This window comes from Chiloscyllium punctatum, chromosome 48, assembly GCF_047496795.1.
Source record: "Chiloscyllium punctatum isolate Juve2018m chromosome 48, sChiPun1.3, whole genome shotgun sequence".
Taxonomy (NCBI): Eukaryota; Metazoa; Chordata; class Chondrichthyes; order Orectolobiformes; family Hemiscylliidae; genus Chiloscyllium; species Chiloscyllium punctatum.
The window spans coordinates 36,776,544-36,800,862 of NC_092786.1; the positions used below are offsets into that span (position 1 = coordinate 36,776,544).

General features: G+C 42.4%; 1 protein-coding gene across 5 annotated transcripts in view; it reads left to right on the top strand.

The window, feature by feature from the left end:
- The window catches only part of LOC140468888 (protein unc-13 homolog C-like), a 587,121-nt gene that overhangs the window by 458,323 nt on the left and 104,479 nt on the right, over positions 1-24,319 (top strand). For all 5 annotated transcript variants that reach the window (XM_072564959.1, XM_072564956.1, XM_072564955.1 and 2 more), the window contains 4 exons: positions 4,440-4,566; positions 12,649-12,745; positions 12,940-13,083; positions 13,775-13,852. In XM_072564959.1, coding sequence (XP_072421060.1) covers positions 4,440-4,566; positions 12,649-12,745; positions 12,940-13,083; positions 13,775-13,852 — 446 coding nt within the window. The remainder of the gene's footprint in view (positions 1-4,439; positions 4,567-12,648; positions 12,746-12,939; positions 13,084-13,774; positions 13,853-24,319) is intronic.

A 24,319-nucleotide genomic window follows, 5' to 3' on the forward strand; every position in this document is an offset into this window, starting at 1 on the left:
ATTAATGCATATTAACCAAGCACAACAATGTGTTGGGTGCGCCGAAAATGATTAGCAAGATTGACATCTCTTCCATCTAGCGTTGGTGGCAGTACAGCTTCCAAACTTTGACGAAGTCATGTACGAAGCTTCTATTGATGGAAAGCCAAAATCTTCCAAAAGTTCCACACATGAATGTCTCCCTTGTCAGTGATATCTGCTGACGCCTTGTTTGCAGGACTAACCTGTACTTTGATGCTTCCAACACCACCTCCAGTCTGTTCTGAAATAACGCACTAGTTCCATTCCTTTTCGATCCTGCGTTATAAGAAAATTGTGTAATAGTGGCATCATTTAAGCCAATGGGACCAGAATCACGTTATGACCAATATAGGTAAGGACATTTCACATTCTACAAGTAGTGGTCCAAATTCTTCATTATAGCTAATTGGCAATAAGGAAATGCTTGTTATGGCAGAACTGACTGTGTTGTAGTTGTGGTGAACGTCTCCCAGTGACATGAACATCCACTGAATAAAAAAAAAATTATAAGACAACATAGATGATAGAAGTCCACTTTAGCTCATCACACACAAAGAATAGCCTACATAATAATGCTCTCCTTTTGAACTTTATCTGTTAGTTGTTCAGGGAATATGGCATGGCCACCATTTATTGCCCGTTGTTAATTGCCTTAGAGGAGACAGTGGTGAGTGGACCGCTGCAGTCTGTGTGGTAAGGGCACTTCTCAGTGTAGTTAGGAGAGGAAATCCAGGATTCCAACACAGCAACAATGAAAGATAATATATTCCCAAGTCTGGATGGTGTAAGCTTCCGAGCAGAGTTTGCAAGCCAGATAAACATACTATGAAGTTAAAACCGAAACAATTACAGATGCTGTAAATCAGAAATCCAAAACCAAAAATTGCTGGAGAAACGCAGCATATGTGGAGAGAAATCAGAGTTTCAGGTTGAGTGACCCTTCTTCAGAAGTTTGGAGGATGGTTCACTTGACCTGAAACGTTAACGCTGATTTCTCTCCATATATACTGTCAGACCTACTGAACTTTTCCAGCGAATTCTGTTTTTAGATCTTAAAGTTAATCCGACCTTAATAGTTTTTCAGTAAGGGGAGACTTGCAGTTTAGAAGTTGTTTGGAAACTTGAAACTCTCAGCAATCTTAAATGTGACATTTGAATTAATCTGTCCATTCATTGTTGTAAATATTTGTTTAGTATAATGTCCATTTCAAAGTAAAATCAATGTATAGCACACATCAATTATTGATTATTAGGACATATACTAATTGCATCTTAGTAATGCAAGCATCCATATATTTTGTCACAAGTTGTAAATTTAGTTTTCTTTCAAAGTGTCATTTATGTCCTGCCCATTGATATGCTGTGCTTGGATTTTCAGAAAGTGTTTGACATGATCCACCTAAAAGGTGATTGCGTAAAGTGGGGGATAACATACCAACATGGCTACAAGATTGGCTGGCTGGTAGAAAACCGAGAACATGCGCAAGTACGGTCTTTTTCAAGTTAGCAGGCTATGACGAGTAGGAGACTAGAAGAACACAACAAGCCAGGCAGCATCAGGAGCTAAAGAAGTCAATGTTTTGGGGTGTAACCCTTTTTCAGTACTGAAACATTGACTTCTCCACCTCCTGATGCCTGGCTTGCTGTGTTCTTCCAACCTCCTGCTTGTCTACCTTGGATTCCAGCATCTGCAGTTTTTAAAAAAATCTATAACTAAGGATATGATTCCCTGCACGCATCTGTGCTGGACCCTCAATCTTTGACAATTCATATCAATGATTTAGATGAGGCAGTCAAAGATGTAATGGCTAAATTTATAAATATCACAAAACTCAGTGGAAAAGTATGTTGTGAAGATAACATAACAAGGATGCAGACCAATATAACTAGGTTAAGTGAGTAGGCAAAAATCTGGCAGATGGAGTATCAAGTCGGAAAATGTGAAGGTGTTCACTTTGGCAGGAAGAATAAAAAAGCAGAGTATACTTTAAACTGTGAATGGCAGCAGAATTCTGAGGTGTAGAAGGATTTAGGTGATCTAGGGCATGAGGCTGAAAAACCTAATATGCTAGTCATCAAGAGGGCAAATGGAATGCTCTGCTTCACCACGAGAAGAATTCAACATGAACGTAAAGACATCACGCTTCAGTTAAACAGGGCATTGGTGAAACAGTGTTTTGAATACTGTGTGCACTTTTGGTCTCCTTATTTAAGGAAGGTTATAAATACATTGAAGGTGATTGGATGACGTTTACTAGATTGATATTTTGAATTCCTTATGAAGAAAGATTGAGCAAACTGGGCTTGTTTTCACAAGAGTTGAGAGGAGCAAAAGGGTGACTTGTTTGAAGTTTATTAGAATCTGAATGATCTTGACAACATGTCTTTGGAAACAATGTTTCCTTTTGTGAATAAGTCCTGAACTTGACGACACTTCTAAAATTAGGAGTCACCCTTTTTAGAAACAAGATGGTGGGGATTTTCTTTCATTTCAGATGGTTATGCAACTTTGAAATGATGTACCTCAGATGGGAGTGGAGGTGGGAATCACTGAATTTTTTAAGGTGGATGTAGATAACTTCTTGTCAAAGCAGAAGGAATAATATTTTAACTGAATTCTTTTGGGAACAATAAACCAACAAATATGAAAATACAATGAAGCCAATTGAACTTAAAAATATAGATTTGCACCAAACACTGTCTAAATAATGTGTGATGTAAAATTCATGTCTTACTCAGCTGTCTTCACTCTTGCAGAATACGGGAAATAATGTTTCCTGATTCTGCAATTCATGAATTCATTTCCAGTAATCCGTTCAACATTGCATTTTTAAAGAGTGGAATTTAAGTTATATTTTAGCAGGAGCAGACAGTTAGTTGCTGTTGCAGTGCATTTATATAATAGGCTGGCAAATGAATTGGAAACTTCTAGGCACATCGCATTTAAAACATAAGACTGTGCAGATTATGATCTTTGTTATTAATATGGCAAATAGGAACATCATTTTTAAAACTTTCCTATTATTTGACACATTTCCACAGCTTTGGACACTCCTGTACAGTAATAAGAGTAGCTGGCTGCTGTCCTGAGCTTATAAAGGAGTTACAGATCAGGCTGTCTGTGGTGATGTTCCTTGAGGTCATTTTCCTTGTCACGAGGCAGCTTTTCCATGTTACATGTGTGGCTTTATAAGGCACTATCCACCTTTTAAAGAAATCATACTGATTGATATGACTGGAACATAGCTTCCAGCACGGATTTGCTACCACTCCCAATAAATAATTATAGGTCGTCATGATTTTGCTTGAAGATTTATTAAAATATATGTGTGTATAACTATTGATTCATTCCATTAGTTTGCCTATCAATGTGAAAAACAGTTTAAGCAGACTCCGAGGTCATTGCAGACGATCTACAGAACATTTCAACAAATGAAGATTTTGCTGAATTAATTGAGAAGTTTTTACAACACCATGATTTCATTGTTTATCAAGAGAGAAGTGCTAGTTGGAGCATCAAGTTTCACAATGGACCTTCCCTCAATCATGTGAAACTTTGGATAATTTTTCCCTATACATCCTCATAATCGGGAAGGTATTTTGATTATGTTTTAGTCAAATCACAAGGGAGCCAGTACATTTTCAGGATAAGTGACATTGGTCAGGATTGAAGGCAAATCAGCTTTTCTCTGTGGCTGCTTTTATAGCTGTATCTCAATCTCGCCAACAGCTTAACTCACTATCTATGAACAGAGTATTCAGCAGAATGATAATCATAGAATCCTTAGTGTGAAAGAGACCATTCAGCCTATTGAGTTCACACCGACCCTTCAAAGAGCATTCCACCCAGACTGTCTCACCCTATCCTCATAACCCCATATTCACTGTTGCTGATCTACCTAACTTGCGCATCTCTGGATGCTATGGGGAGATTTAGTGTAGCCAATCCACCTAACTTGCATATCTTTGGACTGTGGGAGGAAACTGGAGTACCTGATGGGAAACCCACGCAGACACGTAGAGAATGTGCAAAATCCACATGGTCACCCAAGATTGGAATTGGACGCGGGTCCCTGGTGCTGTGAGGCAGCAGTGCTAATCACTGAGCCACCATGCTGCCCATAATATAATATTCTCAATATTTCACCCTTTTGAAATTGTTGAATTAACTGTCAATTTAAAGTATGCACAATGCTTAAAATTTGAGAGTAATCACCAGAAAATCATGACATTAATCTGATATTTAGAAATATTAATAATTTAATGCTATTTTAATAATAGTATTGTTTCACTGAAATATAACATTATGTTGAAACACTTTGTGAAGGTATAGAAATATAAATCATTCATTTGTTGATACAATTCTTATTCAGAGAAAAGTAAAATATGACATTATTTTCCTTTTATGCTTTAAACAGAGCATGAAAAGCATCGACTTTGCAAGAGTGCTGATTATATGAATTTGCACTTTAAAGTAAAATGGTTTTATAATGAATATATGCGAGAACTCCCAGCTTTCAAAGATGCAGTCGCAGAATATTCTTTGTAAGTAACAAAATTTAATTTTGTTTTTGTTTATCATCCAGAAAATAGTTCTATCCCAATAGCAAGGTTTCGTACGCGATCTGATTTGCTATCTTTACCTGATGGGAATGTTTAACAGTAAGGGAGTGGTTCTGTTCCATTTAGGGCATTGAGTCTAAATTAATCACATTGCCAGTTACCAAACATTCTGATGCTACTTGTTTCTTCATCATACTGAGGTTGTAAGATTCAATTCCTCTTAATCCTGCGTTCAGCCACAAAATATCCTGAGTGAGGAGGTGAAATCTGCCTTCAGAATTTACATGGAATAAGCATTTGTCAGTCACCTGTCTATTTATCACACTGGCCAATTTTTGTTTCTGATTTGCTTTTGTCACTGAGCTGCCAGGTTTGTCATACAGCTCCCCTGCCCCGCTGTAATCATCTGGATAAAATGATTAACATTTTGTATCATTATTTATCAATCCTGCTATATGCAATCCACTGCATAGTCCAAAGCCATAACCAATGCTTCAGCCTCTGCCACCTCTGAATCTCACATCCCGTTTCTGTCATTTCTGTTAATGAAAGTTTTGCACAATGCTGACACCTTGACGTATTTCATTACTTAAAATCTCCTTGACTGACTGGCTGACAGTGTTTTTGCTTGTCTGCTCTTCGTCCAATCAGGCAACCTGTGTAATAAGATTTCTGCTCTCATTAAGCCGTAAAACTGAATTGTATCCAGGAAGTCAAAACACTGAGATTAATAAAGTTACCCAGTAGAATTGTGCTCCCTGTTTGCTGATTATAATGGCATTGACGGAGACTACCAAGATTTAAATGGGACAGCTGCTCATATTGCCTCAGCTGGATGAGAAAAGGAGATAGCAGTTGGTTTTTAGACAGAAGGAAAAGGAAGATGCAGAAGGATATCTTGCCTGGAATAGAATTCCATGTCCTATATCTAGTTATTCAGGAAATTTTAGTGTATGCTATCATGATCTTCTTGAAAGAATCTAGATATAAATCTCACTTTCATTCATGTATTACTGATGGGGCAATGGTACACCAGCTAACTCAATTGAAAAACGGGCAAATCTTGGTTGACTTATTTTCTTCTTTCACACATTCTGTTACTGAAACATGGATGAAGAAAAGATTCAGGTTTAGACACTAAGGCTGCAAGAACTCCTGGTAAGGTGGAGATGTACCGTAAGACCATGGGAGCAGAATTACAACATTCAGCCTGTTGAATCTGCTTCATTATTCAATCATGACTGATACGTTTCTCCACCTCATCGTCCTGCTTTCACCCCGTAACCTTTGTTCCCCTTTGTGCGAAGATTTGTAGCTCAGGTGCTCGTTGTTGTGGTTCTGTTCGCCGAGCTGGGAATTTGTGTTGCAGATGTTTCGTCCCCTGTCTAGGTGACATCCTCAGTGCTTGGGAGCCTCCTGTGAAGCGCTTCTGTGATCTTTCCTCCGGCATTTGTAGTGGTTTGAATCTGCCGCTTCCGGTTGTCAGTTCCAGCTGTCTGCTGCAGTGGTCGGTATATTGGGTCCAGGCCAATGTGCTTATTGATTGAATCTGTGGATGAGTGCCATGCCTCTAGGAATTCCCTGGCTGTTCTCTGTTTGGCTTGGCCTATAATAGTAGTGTTGTCCCAGTCGAACGCATGTTGCTTGTCCTCTGCGTGTGTGGATACTAAGGATAGCTGGTCGTGTCGTTTCATGGCTAGTTGGTGTTCATGGATGCGGATCATTAGCTGTCTTCCTGTTTGTCTGATGTAGTGTTTTGTGCAGTCCTTGCATGGGATTTTGTACACTACATTGGTTTTGCTCAAGCTGGGTATCAGGTCCTTTGTTCTGGTTAGTTGTTGTCTGAGAGTGCCTGTTGGTTTGTGTGCTGTTATGAGTCCTAGTGGTCGCAGTAGTCTGGCTGTCAGTTCGGAAATGCTCTTGATGTATGGTAGTGTGGCTAGTCCTTTGGGTTGTGGCATGTCCTCGTTCCGTTGTCTTTCCCTTAGGCATCTGTTGATGAAATTGCGGGGGTATCCGTTTTTGGCGAATACATTGTATAGGTGTTCTTCTTCCTCTTTTTGCAGTTCTGGTGTGCTGCAGTGTGTTGTGGCCCTTTTGAACAGTGTCTTGATGCAACTTCTTTTGTGTGTGTTGGGGTGGTTGCTTTCATAGTTCAGGACTTGGTCTGTGTGTGTAGCTTTCCTGTATACCTTTGTGGTGAATTCTCCGTTCGGTGTTCTCTGTACCCTCACGTCTAGGAATGGGAGTTGGTTGTCCTTTTCATCCTCTTGAGTGAATCGGATTCCTGTGAGTGTGGCATTGATGATCCAGTGTGTGTTCTCTATTTCGTGTTTTTAATGATTACAAAGGTGTCATCCACATATCTGACCCAGAGTTTGGGTTGAATTTGCGGTACGACTGTTTGTTCTAACCTTTGTATTACCGCTTCTGCTCTGAGTCCAGAGATGGGTGAGCCCATGGGTGTTCCATTGATTTGTTCATATATTTGGTTGTTGAATGTGAAGTGTGTTGTGAGACACAGGTCCAGTAGTTTGAGTATGCCGTCTTTGTTGATAGGTTCAACGTCCTGTTGTCTGTTATATCTGTCCAGCAGGTCGGCGATTGTTTCTCTGGCTAGGGTTTTGTCAATAGAGGTGAACAGTGCCTTGAATGAGGCCATGGTTTCTTCCTTGTCTATGTGTGTATTTCTGATGATGTCCAAGAATTCCTGTGTTGATTGTACAGAGTGTCTGGATCCGCTGATCAGGTGTTTCAGTTTCTGCTGTAGTTCTTTGGCCAGTTTGTGTGCTGGTGTCCCTGGTAGTGATACTATGGGTCTGAGTGGGATGTCTGGTTTGTTCCCCTTACCAATCAAGAACTGTCCTATCTCTGCCTTAACTTAACATGGCTTCCACGGCCCTCTGTGACAATTTGTGTTCCATAGATTCACCACCCTCTGGTTGAAAATGTTCCTCCTCATCTCAGTTCTGAAGGGTCATCCCTTCACTGTGAGCTGTGCCCTTGGCTCTTGGTCTATTCTACTAGTGGAAACATCTTCTACATGTCTACTTTATCCAGGACTCTCAGTACTCACTAAGATCCCCTGTCATCCTTCTAACCTCTATCAAGTAGAGCCCAAAGCTCTAACCTCAAGTGACAAGCCCTCATTCTCAGGATGATTTTTGTAAACCTCCTCTGCACCCTCTCCAAGGCCAGCACATCCTTCCTTAGATATGGGGCCCAAAACTGCTCACAATATTCCAAACGTGGTCTGACCAGAGCCTTATACAATCTTAGTAGTACATCCCTGCTCTTGTCTTCTAGATTAGATTAGATTAGATTACTTACAGTGTGGAAACAGGCCCTTTGGCCCAACAAGTCCACACCGCCCCGCCGAAGTGCAACCCACCCATACCCCAACCCCTACATCTACCCCTTACCTAACACTATGGGCAATTTAGCATAGTCAATTCACCTGACCTGCACATCTTTGGACTGTGGGAGGAAACCGGAGCACCCGGAGGAAACCCACGCAGACATGGGGAGAATGTGCAAACTCCACACAGTCAGTCACCTGAGGCGGGAACTGAACCCGGGTCTCTAGCGCTGTGAGGCAGCAGTGCTAACCACTGTGCCACCATGCCGCTCTCTTGAAATGAATGCTAATTTTGCATTTGCCTTCCTGACTGCCAACCGCACTTATATGTTAACCTTAAATGGATTATGAACTAGATTCCTGAGTCTCTGTATGCTTCAGATTTCATAACCTTTCCCCATTTAGAAAACAGGCTCTGTCTCTATTCCTCCTACCGAAGTATGTAACCTCACACTTTCCCACACTGCCATCTGCCACTTCTTTGCCCAACTGTCCCAACCTGTCCAAGTCCTTTTGCACCCTCCCCGCTTCCTCAATGTTACCTGTTCCTCCATCATTCTTTGTGTCCAATGTATCCTTTGGATCCTGCTCCCATCAGTGCAGCTCTATTCACAACTGCAGCCAGAGGCACTGTAACTCGAGGCATCAGGACAGAAACAGGACATGATTTATGAAGGCACTTCATGGCTGGCTGGTTCAGGAATTAAGTGTTATTCTTCTGGGTTTCTAGTCCCTAATGGACCTTTTGCTTCTGATCACACACAACCTGTTACTTAGAATGAGCTTCTTATGATCTCAGCCCCGTTAGGCAAATGCAGCGTAGTTTTATGCAGTTCCCAGAAGGAAAGCTTTTGAATTCATGCTCTGGATAGGTTGGTCATACAGGATTCTCCCTGGATCATTTACTCCTTTTAGTTTAGATGAAGGAGCAAACCCTGGGGTCAGTCTCCCAAAACCTCCCTCATTCCAGAAAGTCTTCTGCCTCAGGGATTTGTTCTAAGATAGCGAAGAGAAAGTAAGGATATGCTCAAGTGCTGAAGACTTGGCCAAGTAGGACCTGTTACCAGATGCATTTCAGTTACAATCACAATATGATTTGAGAAGGGTCTTTTTTAACAAGTATTTCTCGTTCTTTGAAGAATGAAAGAAGGCCACAAAAAAGCAGCACCAATAGACAGTGCTGCAAGTCCATACCTCAGTGAACAGTATCTTGTTGCATCATATGGCCTGTTAAAACCTTCAACTCTCCTTTGGTGTTGGCAGTTGTAACTATTCAACAGCAAAGTACTCCTTTTAGATTCAAAGGAAGAAGCAATGTTGCTGGTCAAACAAGGTTTATGGTTGAAAGCTGCTTAAACCCAATGCTAGATCTTAATTTTTCTCTGTATTGTACCTTTATCCACCCACATCACACCCATGTGCCTTGGGCTGGCCAGGAATTACATGGGGAAGAATATACTTGCCCATGAGGGTTGTTTCCAATAACCTTGTCATGGTGTGACCCCAAGTTGAATGCTTTAAAAAAAAACCAAAGAACTGCAGATGCTGCAAATCAGAAACAGAAACCGAACCTCTGAAAAAACACAGGGGGTCTGGCAGCATCTGTGGAAAGAAAGCGGAGTTAACGTTTCAGGTCCAGTGACGACTCTTCAGAACTTCATAAGGACATTGAGAACTTTAAATGGACATTGACACATAGGTGGAGTGGGCAGGTAGGCAGCAGGTAATGTTCTGAAGAAGGGTCACTGGATCGGAAACATTAACTGCTGTCTCTGCACAGACCTGCTGAGGTTTTCCAGCAGTTTCTGTTTGTGTTCCCAGTTTAAGGCGGCAGGCTTGGTGCAACCCTGAGAGAGAAGTTTGAAGATTGAGTAAGTGATAGTTATAGAGTGGGATGGGGGTGGGAGAGCGGTCTCGGAGTTTGAATATCAGAAAACCCATTGTCCAATTCCGTGAGGGATCCATTGTCCATTGTTCTTGCCTGTTCTGGCCAACATGTGACTTCAGATGTTCAGCAATATGACTACTTTCGATCATGTGGAAGGGTCATCAACAATGCTGTCAGGTGACACTGAGTAATGACCTACTTACTGACACTCAAGTTGAGTTCTGTCAGGGACACTCAACTCCTGACCAATTGTCAGGTCCATGCCCCCCACCAACCCACCCTCCCTCTGAGCACCTTCCACTGCCACTGCAGGAATTGCAAAACCTACGCTCACACCTCCCCCTCACTTCTGTCTAAGGCCCCAAAGGAGCCTTCCAAATCCATCACAGTTTTACCTGCACTTCCACCCATGTCATTTATTGTACCCGTTGCTCCCAATGCGGTCTCCTCTACATTGGGGAGACAAGACAACTACTCACAGTGCACCTCAGAGAACATCTCTGGGACACTCGCACCAACCAAACTCTCAGCCCCATGGCCGAACACTCCAACTCACCCTTCCACTCCGCCAAGGACATGCAGGTCCTGGGCCTCCTCCATCGCCACTCCCTAACCACCTGAGGCCTGGAGGAGGAATGCCTCATCTTCCATCTCAGGACCGTCCGACCTCATGGCATCAATGTGGATTTCACCAGTTTCCTTATTTCCTCTCCCCCACCTTACCCAACCTACCAACTCGGCACCGCTCTCATGACCTGTCCTACCTGTCCATCTTCCTTCCCATCTATCCACTCAACCCTCCTCTTTAACCTATCACCTTTACCCCCCCCCCACCTCATCCATCGATCTCACTCTCAGCTATCTTCCCCCCCCCACCCAGTCCCAATCCTCTTCCATTTATCTCTCCACCCCCTCAGCTCACAGCGTCATTCCTGATGAAGGGCTTTAGCCTAAAACGTTGATTTTCCTGCTTCTCGGATGCTGCCTGACCTGCTGTGCTTTTCCAGCACCACACCCACGACTCCTGACCTACTATAGCCTTGGTCCAAACCTGAAAGAAAAGGCTAAACTCTAGAAGTGAAGTCAGGATGACTGCTTTTGACATCAAGGCAGCTTTTAACTGAGCTCTAAGGAGCCCTAACAAAGCTGGATGTCAGTAAGAATCATGGGGTAAACACAACTGGTTAGAGTCATGCCTAGCACTAAAACATTGGTTTCAGTAAAAGAAAACAAAGAGCTGCGAATGCTGGAAATCTGAAACAGAAATAGCTGGAGAAACTGAGTAAGTTTGGCAGCATCTGTGAAGGAAAAACAGAGTGAATGTTTCCAGTCCAGTGACTTTTCTTCAGAACTGGTTCGATGGTTATGGATGTTGGAGGTCAATCACTTTGTTCTTGGAGCATCGCCGCAGGAGTTCTTCAAGGTCATGTCCTTGGCCCAAACATTTTCAACTACTTCATCAATGCCCATCCTTCCATCATGAGGTAGTAGCAGGGAACTTCACTGAAGAAAGGTGGGCTTTTACCAGGATGTTGCCTGGTATGGTAGGAAGATCCTATGAGGAAAGGCTGAGGCACTTGGGGTTGTTTTCATTGGAGAAAAGAAGGTTTAGGGGTGACTTGATAGGGGTGTACAAGATGATTAGGGGGTTAGATAGGGTTGACAGTGAGAACCTTTTTCCACGTATGGAGTCAGCTATTACAAGGGGGCATAGCTTTAAATTAAGGGGGGGTAGATATAGGACTGATGTTAGGGGTAGGTTCTTCACTCAGCGAGTCGTAAGTTCATGGAATGCCCTGCCAGTGGCAGTGGTGGACTCTCCCTCTTTATGGGTATTTAAGCGGGCATTGGATAGGTATATGGAGGATAGTGGGTTAGTATAGGTTAGGTGGGCTTGGATCGGCACAACATCGAGGGCCGAAGGGCCTGTACTGCGCTGTATTCTTCTATGTTCTATGTTCTATAATGCACGATCTTCAGCACTCTTCATGACTGCTCAATATTGAAGTAGTCCATGTCCACAAGCAGCAAGATGTGGGCAATAACTAGTTTGGGTTGATAAGTGGCAAGTAACAACCAGAAAACACAAGGCCAAACTGTTTTAATGGCTTAATGTTGACTCCAAAGGACATCATCTTCCCACCGTGCAGCACTCCAGTACTCCACTGAAGTATTAACTGAAGTTTTTATTCTTCAGAGGAAGACCAAGCCATTTTGCAACACCTTTTCAAGTTATTCGAATTGTACACAAATATTTAAAATGGTGTAAGATGCATTTAGTAAATGAAAAGAAAAGGCACCTTATTTATAAAAGCAGACTACAGCGGATGTTGGAATTCTGAAATAAAAGGAAGTGCCAGTAGGCCTAGCTGTATCCATGCAATGAGAAAGCAAGTTCTGAAGAAATGTCACATGGGAATTGAGTTTCTCCAGCACTTTCTGTTTATATTTCATAGACCCTTAGGATATTATTGATTAAGTATATGCCAGCCCTTGCTGAAAGGGAAGCCGATATATACAGACAGTTCAGTCATAGAGTTGCATTAAGATCAGGAGATTTCCAGGTTAACAATTCTTAATGAACTGATGTAACTCTCACTTTCCAAATTATATATCATTTTCGCCCATATCTGTGTAATACAATCCTCATTTTAAGAATATTTGAGAATGTTGATAAGAAGGTGTATGTTACAGTGAAATGTGGATGAAACCATGGTAATATGACATTATAGTCTGGCAGAATTGTTGGTAAATAAAACACTAAATGAATATAATCTTGCATTTTAATAAAACATCATCATCTGATTGTTTTTATTAGATGGTTTGAGCCTTTTGCTATTGATTGGCTGGATGAAAATGAAGTTGTCTCAATGGAATTTCTTCACGGAGCACTTGAGAGAGATAAGAAAGACGGGGCAAGTCTCAAATGCATTTTCTTGCTTATCTTGCAGCTAAAACGCACACATTCTGAATATTTTGTGATTTTTTTTTTACAATAACCAGGAATGTTATTTTCTTTGGAATAGATTGTAAATTACATTTGACAGATTGCTCTCATTTATTTTAAGAGCTTAGTTATTATCCAATTTGTTTTTCCCTTCTAATGTAGTTCCTACAAACATCAGAACACGCTCTGTTCTCTTGCTCTGTTGTGGATGTCTTCACTCAACTGAATCAAAGTTTTGAGATTATCAAAAAGCTTGAATGTCCTAATCCAGAGGCACTGGCACACTTCATGAGAAGATTTGCTAAGGTACATGCATTCATAATTTTTAAAAAACAAGAACTTACAGGGGGGCATGGTGGCTCAGTGGTTAGCACTGCTGCCTCATAGCACCAGGGTCTCAGGTTCAATTCCAGCCTCGGGTGGCATTCTCCCCGTGTCTGCGTGGGTTTCCTCCGAGTGCTCCGGTTTCCTCCCATAGTCCAAAGATGTGCTGGTCAGGTGAATTGGCCATGCTGAATTGCCCATTGTGTTAGTGTTAGGAGGGAAATGGTCCTGGGTGGATTACTCTTCGGAGGGTCGGTGTGGACTGGTTGGGCTGAAGGGCCTGTTTCCACACTGTAAAGAATCTAATCTAATCTAATCCAATTTAAGAGTGTTTGAAAAGTGGTGTGTTCTGTGGTTATTACTTCATTTCTGTAGATTCAGGGAGTTGTTACTGTGCTTCCTTCCCTGGGTTGTCATTATTTTAACTGATATATGCAAGAAGGTTTTTCAACATACTTTGACAATCCAAAAGATATTCAGTCAGATTAAATTCACAATAACTATAAAAACTCAGTAAAAAATGCAGTCTCTGAGTTCACAAATATAAATTTTATTTCTCATGCTGTACTAGAGCCAAAAAAATATTTAATGCACCATCATTATCTCGAAAAAGAAATCACCAGGAATTTACCTGAATGAAATCTGATGATCATATTTTTCATTTTCATTACAGACCATATGTAAAGTCCTCCTACAATATGCTGCTATTGTTGCGAAAGATTTCCACCTCTATTGTTCCAAGGAAAAAGTGGTAGGTATAGTTGTGTGCATGAACTGTGAATCCAATTCTACGCTATCAAAATGTATTATCAAAACTGATGCAGGCTATTGGCTCAACAGAAGTGTATTTTTACTTTTTATGAAGTGAATTGCAAACACAGTTAGTAAGTCGTAAATGCTTTGTCCGTCAAATGACCCTTTCTGGGCCCTACTAATTAGGAATAAGTTTATTGTACACTGTTAATGAGCTCCCTCTGAGTTTCCACAACTGGAATGCTTAGTTTTAAGTTTGTAATTATGGAACTTACTGTTTTATAGTCCAACAGGTTTATTTGAAATTGCAGGCTTTGGAGCCCTGCTCCTTCATCATCAGGTGAAGTCCAGAAGGGGGTAGGGATCCCAAAGCTTGTGATTTCAAATAAACCTGTTGGACTATAAGCTGGTGTTGTGTTATTCTGACTTTGTCTACTCCAGTTCAAGACTGGCACCTCCACATCATGTTTTAAATGCAATTATAGTCGTGTAAAGATACATGAACCACAAAATTAACCTTAGAAATTTAGATATCAGTTATTATTTGGTATGTTGCTCAATGTGTCAAACCAATTTATGTTGGTAGGAAAGTTATTTTATGCATAGCCTATTAATGGATTTGTTTAGAAGAAAATACGCAATACACACACAGTATTTCAGTTAGAAACACAGAACCCACAATAATGAAAAATTTTAGTTCATGTTATTGTTTGCTGTGGAACGTTTTTGAGAATGTACGAGAATTTATCTATTTGTTGCAAACTGATTAGAAACAAGGAGATGAATCCTAAAAAATAGGGATATTCATAGAACATGGAAGAATACAGCGCAGTACAGGCCCTTTGGCCCTCGATGTTGCGCCGATCCAAGCCCACCTAACCTACACTAGCCCACTATCCCCCATATGCCCATAAAGAGGGAGAGTCCACCACTGCTACTGGCAAGGCATTCCATGAACTCACGACTCGCTGAGTAAAGAATCTACCCCTAACATCTGTCCTATACCTACCAGCCCTTAATTTAAAGCTATGCCCCCTCGTAATAGCTGACTCCATACGTGGAAAAAGGTTCTCATGGTCAACCCTATCAAAACCCCTAATCATCTTGTACACCTCTATCAAGTCACCCCTAAACCTTCTTTTCTCCAATGAAAACAGCCCCTAGTACCTCAGCCTTTCCTCATACGATCTTCCTACCATACCAGGCAACATCCTGGTAAACCTCCTCTGCACCCGTTCCAGTGCCTCCACATCCTTCCTATAGTATGGCGACCAAAACTGCATACAATACTCCAGATGCAGCCGCACCAGAGTCTTATACAACTGCAACATGCCCTCAGGAACTCTGGAACTCAGTTCCTCTACCAATAAAAGCTAGTACACCATATGCCTTCTTCACCACACTATTTACCTGGGTGGCAACTTTCAGAGATCTGTGTACATGGACACCAAGATCCCTCTGTTCATCCACACTACCAAGTATCCGACCATTAGCCCAGTACCCCATCTTTTTGTTACTCATACCAAAGTGAATCACCTCATATTTACCAACATTGAACTCCATTTGCCACCTTTCTGCCCAGCTCTGCAGCTTATCTATATCCCGCTGTAACCTGACACATCCTTCCTCACTGTCAACAACTCCATCGACTTTCGTATCATCCGCAAACTTGCTCACCCAACCTTCTAGCCCCTCCTCCATTTATAAAAATGACAAACAGCAATGGTCCCAAAACAGATCCTTCCGCTAGTAACTACACTCCAAGATGAACCTTTACCATCAACTACTACGCTCTGTCTTCTTCCAGCCAGCCAATTCCTAATCCAAACCTCCAACTCACCCTCAATGCCATAGCTCCATATTTTTTCAGTAGCCTACCATGGGGAACCTTATCAAACGCCTTACTAAAATCCATATACACTACATCTACCACTTTACCCTCGTCCACCTCCTTAGTCACCTTCTCAAAGAATTCAATAAGGTTTGTGAGGCACGACCTGCCCTTCACAAAACCATGCTGACTATCCTTGATCACATTATTCCTATCCAGATGTTCATAAATCCTATCCCTTACAATTCTCTCTAAGACTTTGCCCACAACAGAAGTGAGGCTCACCGGCCTATAGTTACTAGGGTTATCCCTACTCCCCTTCTTGAACAAGGAACCACATTTGCTATCCTCCAGTCTTCTGGCACTATTCTTGTAGACAACGAGGACATAAAAATCAAGGCCAATGGCTCTGCAATCTCCTCCCTTGCTTCCCAGAGAATCCTAGGATAAATGCCATCAGGCCCAGGAGACTTATCTATTTTCACCATTTCCAGAATTTCCAACACCTCTTCCCTACATACCTCAAAGCCGTCCATTCTAATGTCTTGTTCCTGAGTGAATACTGATGAAAAGTATTCATTCAGTGTCTCCCCAATCTCTTCAGCCTCCACACGCAACTTCCCACTACTATCCTTGACTGGACCTATTCCTACCCTCGTCATTCTTTTATTCCTGACATACCTATAGAAAGCCTTTGGGTTTTCCCTGATCCTACCAACTAAGGACTTTTCATGTCCCCTCCTTGCTGCTCTTAGCTCTCTCTTCAGATCCTTCCTGGCTACCTTATAACTCTCAATCGCCCCAATTGAACCTTCACGCCTCATCTTTACATAGGCCGCCCTCTTCCCTTTAACAAGGGGTTCCAATTCCTTACTAAATCACGGCTCCCTCTCACGACCCTTTCATCCCTGCCTGACAGGTACATACTTATCAAGGACACTCAACAGTTGCTCCTTGAACAAGCTCCACATATCAATTGCGCCCTTGCCTTGCAGCCTACTTTTCCAAGCCACGCATCCTAAGTCGTGCCTCACCGCATCATAATTTCCCTGCCCCCAGCTATAACTCTTGCCCTGCAGTGCACACTTATCCCTCTCCATCACTAGAATAAAAGTCACCGAATTGTGGTCACTGTCCCCAAAGTGCTCACCTACCTCCAATTCTAACACCTGGCCTGGTTCGTTACCCAGAACCAAATCCAGTATGGCCTCACCTCTTGTTGGCCTGTCTACATATTGTGTCAGGAAACCCTCCTGCACACATTGGACAAACACCGACCCATCTAACATACTCGAGCTATAGCTTTCCCAGTCAGTATCAGGAAATTTAAAGTCTCCCATAACAACCACCCTATTACTTTCACTCTTCTCCTGAATCATCCTCGCAATCCTTTCTTCTACGTCTCTCAGACTATTAGGAGGCCCGTAGAAAACTCCTAACAGGGTGAACTCACCTTTCCTATTCCTAACCTCAGCCCAAACTACCTCAGATGGCAAGTCTTCATCCATCGTCCTTTCTACCGCTGTAATACTATCTTTGATAAGCAATGCCACACCTCCCCCTCTTTTACCCCCACCTCTGACCCTACTAAAATATTTAAACCCTGGAACCTGCAACAGCCAATCCTGTCCCATGTCTCTGTAATGGCCACAACATCGAAATCCCAGGTACCAACCCATGCTGCAAGTTCACCTACCTTATTTCGTATACTTCTTGCATTGAAGTATACACACTTCAAGCCACTTTCCTGTTTACAGGCACCCTCCTTTGAGATTGATGCCATGTTCCTAACCTCCCTACAGTCCAGGTCCTGCACCCTAAAGCTACAGTCTAGGTTCCCATGCCCCTGCAGAGTTAGTTTAAACCCCCCCCGCACCCCCCCCCACCCAGGAGCACTAGCAAACCTCCCCCCAAGGATACTGGTGCCCCTCAGGTTCACGTGGAGACCATCCTGTTTATAGAGGTCCCACCTTCCCCAGAAAGAACCCCAGTTATCCAGAAACCGGAATCCCTCCCTCCTACACCATCCCTGTATCCACGAATTTAACTGTTCTCTCTCCCTATTCCTCGACTCTCTATCACGTGGCACAGGTAACAAACCAGAGACAACAACTCTGTTCGTTCTAACTCTGAGCTTCCAACCTAGCTCCCTGAAAGCCTGCCTAACAACCTCAACCCTCCTCCTACCTATGTCGTTGGTGCCAATGTGGATCACGACTTCGGGCTGCTCCCCCTCCCCCTTAAGTACCCGGGAAACACGATCAGAGACGTCACGTACCCTTGCACCTGGGAGGCAACATACCAAACGTGAGTCTCTCTCGCCCCCACAAAACCGCCTATCTGTGCCCCGAACTATCGAGTCCCCAATAACTATTGCTGGTGGATTTGAATGGTTCATTGCTTCAAGTTTATTAGGGATTGACCTTTCAATTCTAGAGTTGGATGTTTTCCTAGCAGCAGGGTTTCTCATTCCCTTCTCCAACCAAAACATCTTGCATCAGCCTGTGCTCTCCTGCAGTGATGTTATACCGCAGGCGATGTTGAGTTGTATTGTTGCGAGACGTGTAAGCCAAAGGCACACGTAATAATCTGGGGACCAGGTTAGAATCTAAGTTTTAATGCAATGAAAATATGGAATTAATAGTCTAATGATAATCCTTGTGGATTGTTGTAAAAACCCTTCTGGCTCACTCACGCCCTTTAGGGAAGGGAACTGCTGAACTTTCCCAGCCTCCATGTGACTCCGCACGCACAACAATGTGGTTGCCTGCCCTCTAAAATGGCCGACCAAGCTACTCAATCAATTGCATCAATCGCTTAAAAGGAAAAGAAGGCCTCCTCAGCAGTCTACCTGTCGCATAAGCATCGGCGCAGTCCTGTGGAGATAAAGTTTTGTCTTCACATTGAAAATACACTCACTTGTGTTGTGTGGCACGACCACCACGCAAAATGGGACAGACTTTGAGCGGATCTCACACCTCCATCCATGAGGTGCTGTGGGCCATCAACAGCCGCAGAATTGTCCTCCAGCACAATCTGTAACCTCATGGCCCAGCATATTCCCCCACTCAACCATTACCATCAAACCAGAGGTTCAACCTTGGCTCAATGAAGAGTGTAGGAGGGCGTGCCAGGAGCAGCACCAAGCATATCTGAAAATGAGATATCAATGTAGTGAAGTTACCAAACAGAATGACTTGCATGCCTAACAGCATAAAGAGCAAGTTATAGACAGAGCTAAGCAATGCCACAGCCAATGGTTCCGATCTAAGCTCTGTAGTCCTGCTACATCCACTTGTGAATGATTGTGGGCAACTCTTTGGAGGAACAGGCTCCACAAATATCCCTACCCTCAATAATGGGGGAGCCCAGCAGTGTAAAAGATAATGCTGAAGCACATTCAACAATTTTCAGCCAGACGTGCTGAAAATCTCCTCCACCAAGGACCCTCAGCAACACCGATGGCAATCTTTAGCCCATTCGATTCACTCCACTTGGTATCTAAAATGCTTGGAGGCTGCAAAGACTATGGGCCCTGAGAACATGCCAGCAACAGGACTGAAGATGTATGCTGTGCAACTCTAATGGGCGGCACAGTGGCTCAGTGGTTAGCACTGCTGCCTCACCGCGCCAGGGACTCGGGTTCAATTCCACCCTTTGGTAACTGTCAGTGTGGAGTTTGTACATTCTCCCCGTGTCTGCGTGGGGTTTCCTCCCAAGGTCCAAAGACAGGTTAGGTGGATTGGCCATGTTAAATTGCCCTTAGTGTCCAGGCATGTACAGGCTAGATGGGTTAGCTATGGGAAATGCAGGGTTATGGTTGAGGAGGGTGGGGTGCTGGGTCTGGATAGAATGTTGTGCAGAGAGTCATTACAGACCTGATGGGCTGAATAGCCTCATTTCTCACTGTAAGAATTCTAACCTGCTGCATCCTTTTGAATCTGCTGCCTCCACACAAAGGCAGTGCATTCCAGATCCTAACCATTCTATATGTAAAAGCATTTTGTATGATGTTGCTTTTTGAGTGTTTCACCATTTACTCAAACCTCTGTCCCCTGCTTCCAAATCCTACTGCCAATAGAAACAGTCTCTTCCTATCGAATGTGGGCAGGACTTTCATGATTTTAACATCTCTATCCAATTCTTTCTCAACCTTGTTTGTGGAAAACTGGTCCACCTTCTTTCCATTTATTTGTCTTCACAATTGATATCCGAGCAGGGTTTTTTTCAAGATTTCCAAGTACCTCCACACATTAGAATGAATTAGTAGCATTTGGCAGAATCCCACTGGACATATGGCATGTTGTTTCAGTAGGTTAAAGTAATTATGTGTTGTTATTAGAAAGTGGAAGTGAAGTTACCAGTATCAGGGAGGTCTTCAACTGTGAATTTGTCAAAATTCTCAAACAAATGCTCACATTTTTCAATGTGTTGTTCGTTAAATGTGATCATTTTCTTTTTTTAATTTGATTCAGGCTTAAGGGGCCATTGTTCCACTTCTGCCGTGACACGATGATTAAACAAACAATGTAATATGAGCCTTGGATGTTTCCCCTCCAGAATGAGAGGGGACACAGTTTCAAAATCAGGATTCTTCCATTTAAGATGAAGATGACAAGGAATATCTTCTGGAAGAGGGTTATTCATCTATAGGAATTCTCTTCCCCCAAAGAGCAATGGAACTCAAGACTGAGTTAGAATTTTGATCGACACAGCAGTCATGTGTAATGGGGGTTGCAGGCAGAAGAGTGGAGTTGAGGCCACAAACAGATCACCCAGTTCTGAAGAAGGGTCACTGTACCCGAAATGTTAACTCTGTTTTCTCTCCACAGATGCTGCCAGACCTGCTGAGTTTCTCCAGCAATTTATGTTTCTGACTCAGTCATGATCTTGTCGACTGACAAAGCAGGCGTGAGGGTTCAAATGGCCTACTCCTAATTGAGAGGTTCTTATGTCAGACTTCCTGGCTCCAACTTTTAAAACCTCATCAGGAAAGCACAAAATCAAAGATTTACAAAAGTTTTTTTTTGTAAAGAGACCACAGCTAGGTAATATTAGCTGAACAACGATACTCTCTAAAGTAAAAGCCAAGGCCTTAATAAAGCACTCTGTCTTTATATGCTTTCAATGCAGAAGCATATAAAAACTCACCAAAGAGAGCAAAACTGAAAAGAAGATTGTTGACCCTTGCGGGGAGTTAAGAGAAATAGAGTGATGATAAAGATCGGAAAAGAAGAAATGGGAGGGTTTAGAAAGCAACCTGTAGAGTTTGGGACAAAGAGGCTCAAGATTCTGCCAGAATCGTGGGAGGAAGGGAAGGCAGGGATGCACACTAAGCTAGAGTGAGAGATGCAAGGAGGGAGTAAGGAGCTGCTGGAAGCTGTGAAGAAAGGTGACAAGCATTGCAAACTGTACATACCCAAGTAACAATCGATCTCACTAAGAGTCAACTCCCAACTTTGACCCCAAAATCCTTAGTTTCTCATTTATCACATGTATAAGGCAAGCCACAAAGTTTAACCCCAAAATCCATAATTTTATCATTAATCGGTAGATAGGCTGGGACAGCTATCCTCTGTGAATTCAGAACTAGAACAAGCAATCAATCTCCATGTTACTATCAGTCACTTGGCACTTCCAAAGACCCGGCATGGATTATAAATCGTTGACGTATTAAGATGATGAAACAGAGGAGTGGAAGAGGCTATTCCGGCCCATTGATTCTCTCTGCCATTCAGTGAACTGATAATTCACACCTCTGCTGTCTTGCCTTTTCCCCATAATCCTTGATTCCCTTACTGATTAAAAATCTGCCTATCTCCGCCTTGAGTATGACCCAGCCTCGACAGCCATTTGTGGTAAAGAATTCCGCAGATTCACCACCCTCTAAGAAGAAATTCCACCTCATCTCTATCTTAAATGAGTGACGCCTTATTCTGAGGTAATGTCCTCTGCTCTTCAACTCTGCCACAAGGGGAAACAACCTTCCTATATCTGCCCTGTTCATTCCCAAATTTCTTGTTGTAAAAGTTAACCTCATATGCTTTGCCTAAAATTATGGTCTCAAAAACTTGAATTTACAAAAATCCGCAGGTGCCAGTAGGAAGGCAAATGTCTGATTATTGTATTGATGCAAAAGAAAATGCCCATTGTTGTTTGGTGTCCAAATATTTGAGAGTAAAATAGTAATTTGTTGTTGCAACTTGGAATGAGATGTAGTGCATCACAGATGTTGCTACATGAACATTTATTAATACGCATCTACCATCAAGTATTCTGCGTCAGTAAAAAAAATCCAACCTCTCCACCTTTCAGATGGTCACTGCTTTACTTGCAATTTGGTTCCTTGCTTTAAATCCCAACAAGCACTTTTAACATACGATGAATGGCTGAGGATCTTGGGATTGTAATTGTTAGAGTTTAGAAGGTTGAGGGGAGATCTAATAGAAACTTACAAGATAATGCATGGCTTAGAAAGGGTGGACGCTGGGAAATTGTTTCCGTCAGGCGGGGATACTAGTACTCATGGGCACAGCCTTAGAATTAGAGGGGGTCAATTTAGAATGGAAATGAGGAGACATTTCTTCAGCCAGAGAGTGGTGGGCCTGTGGAATTCATTGCCACAGAGCACAGTGGAGGCCGGGACATTAAATGTCTTCAAAGCAGAGATTGATAAATTCTTAATCTCGCACGGAATTAAGGGATATGGGGAGAGTACGGTAAGTGGTGTTGAAATGCCCATCAGCCATGATTGAATGGCGGAGTGGACTCGATGGGCTGAATGGCCTTACTCCCACTCCTGTTTCTTATGCTCTTATAAGCACTTGGATAATATATGCTCCTGAGAAATTATTGATGTCTTAACCACAGCAGGCAATATCCGATAACAATCAGGTTTGGAGGTGAAACCTTAGAGTAATTCTGAAGTTAAAAATCTTTTGTTGTTCCCACTCATGTCTGAAAAATTTTGAATGGCCACAAATTCAATTTGTTTCTAATTAAAGCAGATGTTTTATGGTGATAGGCAGGTCAGAGTAGGTCATTTTTTAATGGCACACTCATTACCCTGATATTGACTACAAGAAGATTGGTGACTGAAACAATATCGGGTTGACATTTTACAGCAAAAAGAGAGTGAGAAAACGCACCAAAGAGATAATTTGTTCTACTGTCTGCAAAGTTCCAACTAACAATGTAATGGAGCAAATTGTTTGACCGTGTTTTATGGTGTCATAAATAGTCAGAAGGGATCAGAAATTGTTGCTCCTCAAAGGATTTTGATTTTCCATGGATTGACCTGTGTTCTCCCTATTACATTCCATCATTTAGCTGAAAAGCTCTGTTTCCCTGCTTTCTAGTGTCGTTCAGATGATATTTTTCTTTGCTTCTCTCCTCAAGGTATTGACTCATGCCATGTAATATTTCCAAAGCCAGTGTGCTATTTAAAGCGCAAAAGTACTGATCTTCACAACGGAGCCTACACATTGTGGGGGAGTTTTAACTTCCAGGACTGAGTGGGTTTGGAAGCAGATGGGAGGGTTAAAAAGTGCTGAAATTGACAACACGTTCTTGCATTTAACTGCAGCACAAAACCCCCTCAGGCAAGAGAGGTTAGCAACTTCAATATATTAATAATTCATTAAGAGCAGTACCATAAAGAGGTTCAAGACTCGGCTGTGTGTGCACGGATTTCCCAGATTTTCTAGAACTTGCCAGGAAAAGCAAGGTGACATAATATCCAAACATTTGAGAGAGCTGAAGAAATGGCAGTCAACAATTGACTAACGTATTGAAATCTCACAGGATGAAAGTGAGGACTGCAGATGCTGGAGATTAGAGTCAAGATCAGAGTGGTGCTGGTAAAAGCAGAGCAGGTCAGGCAGCATCCGAGGAGCAGGAAAATCGAAGTTTCGGGAAAAAGCCCTTCATCAGGAATGTTGAAATCTTTCGTCTGCTCTCTTGCATAATTGTGTGAAAGGTATTTGCTCCCCGCAAGTGCACTCTGAGTTTGCTTCCACACCTTCACAGGTTTACTTTCACTGCTTTTGATTTGACTCTCACTACAGTGGTCACTTTCACTACAGGAAAATCCCTTTTTATGTTGCAGATTCTGCCACAGACAGAATTTACTTGTCTCCTTACTGCCTATAATGGATATGTCTCTCGACGAAAAAGTCTGTCTCCTTACCCTTGTGTGTAAAAAATATGAAATAACTCACAGCAAACGTTTGTGAGTTCAGAAGTCAAGAGCAGTATTTATTCTCACATACTTACCCAAATTAACTGCAGTGTTTCACATGTCCTCTCACATTGGCAAAGTTTATATCCAGGTGAAGATAGGAACCTGTTACGAATTATAGCTAACTTGGAGAATTTGAGCTACTCAGAGTAGCTGAATAAGCTAGAGTTATTTTCCCTGGAACGTCAGAGACTGAGGGGTGACCTTATAGAGGTTTATAAAATCATGAGGGGCATGATAGTATAAATAGACAAGGTCTTTTCCCCAGGGTCGGAGAGTCCAGAACTAGAGGGCATGAGTTTAGGGTGAGAGGGGAAAGATATAAAAGGGTCCTAAGGGGTAACCTTTTTATGCAGAGGGTGGTACGTGTATGGAATGAGCTGCCAGAGGAACTG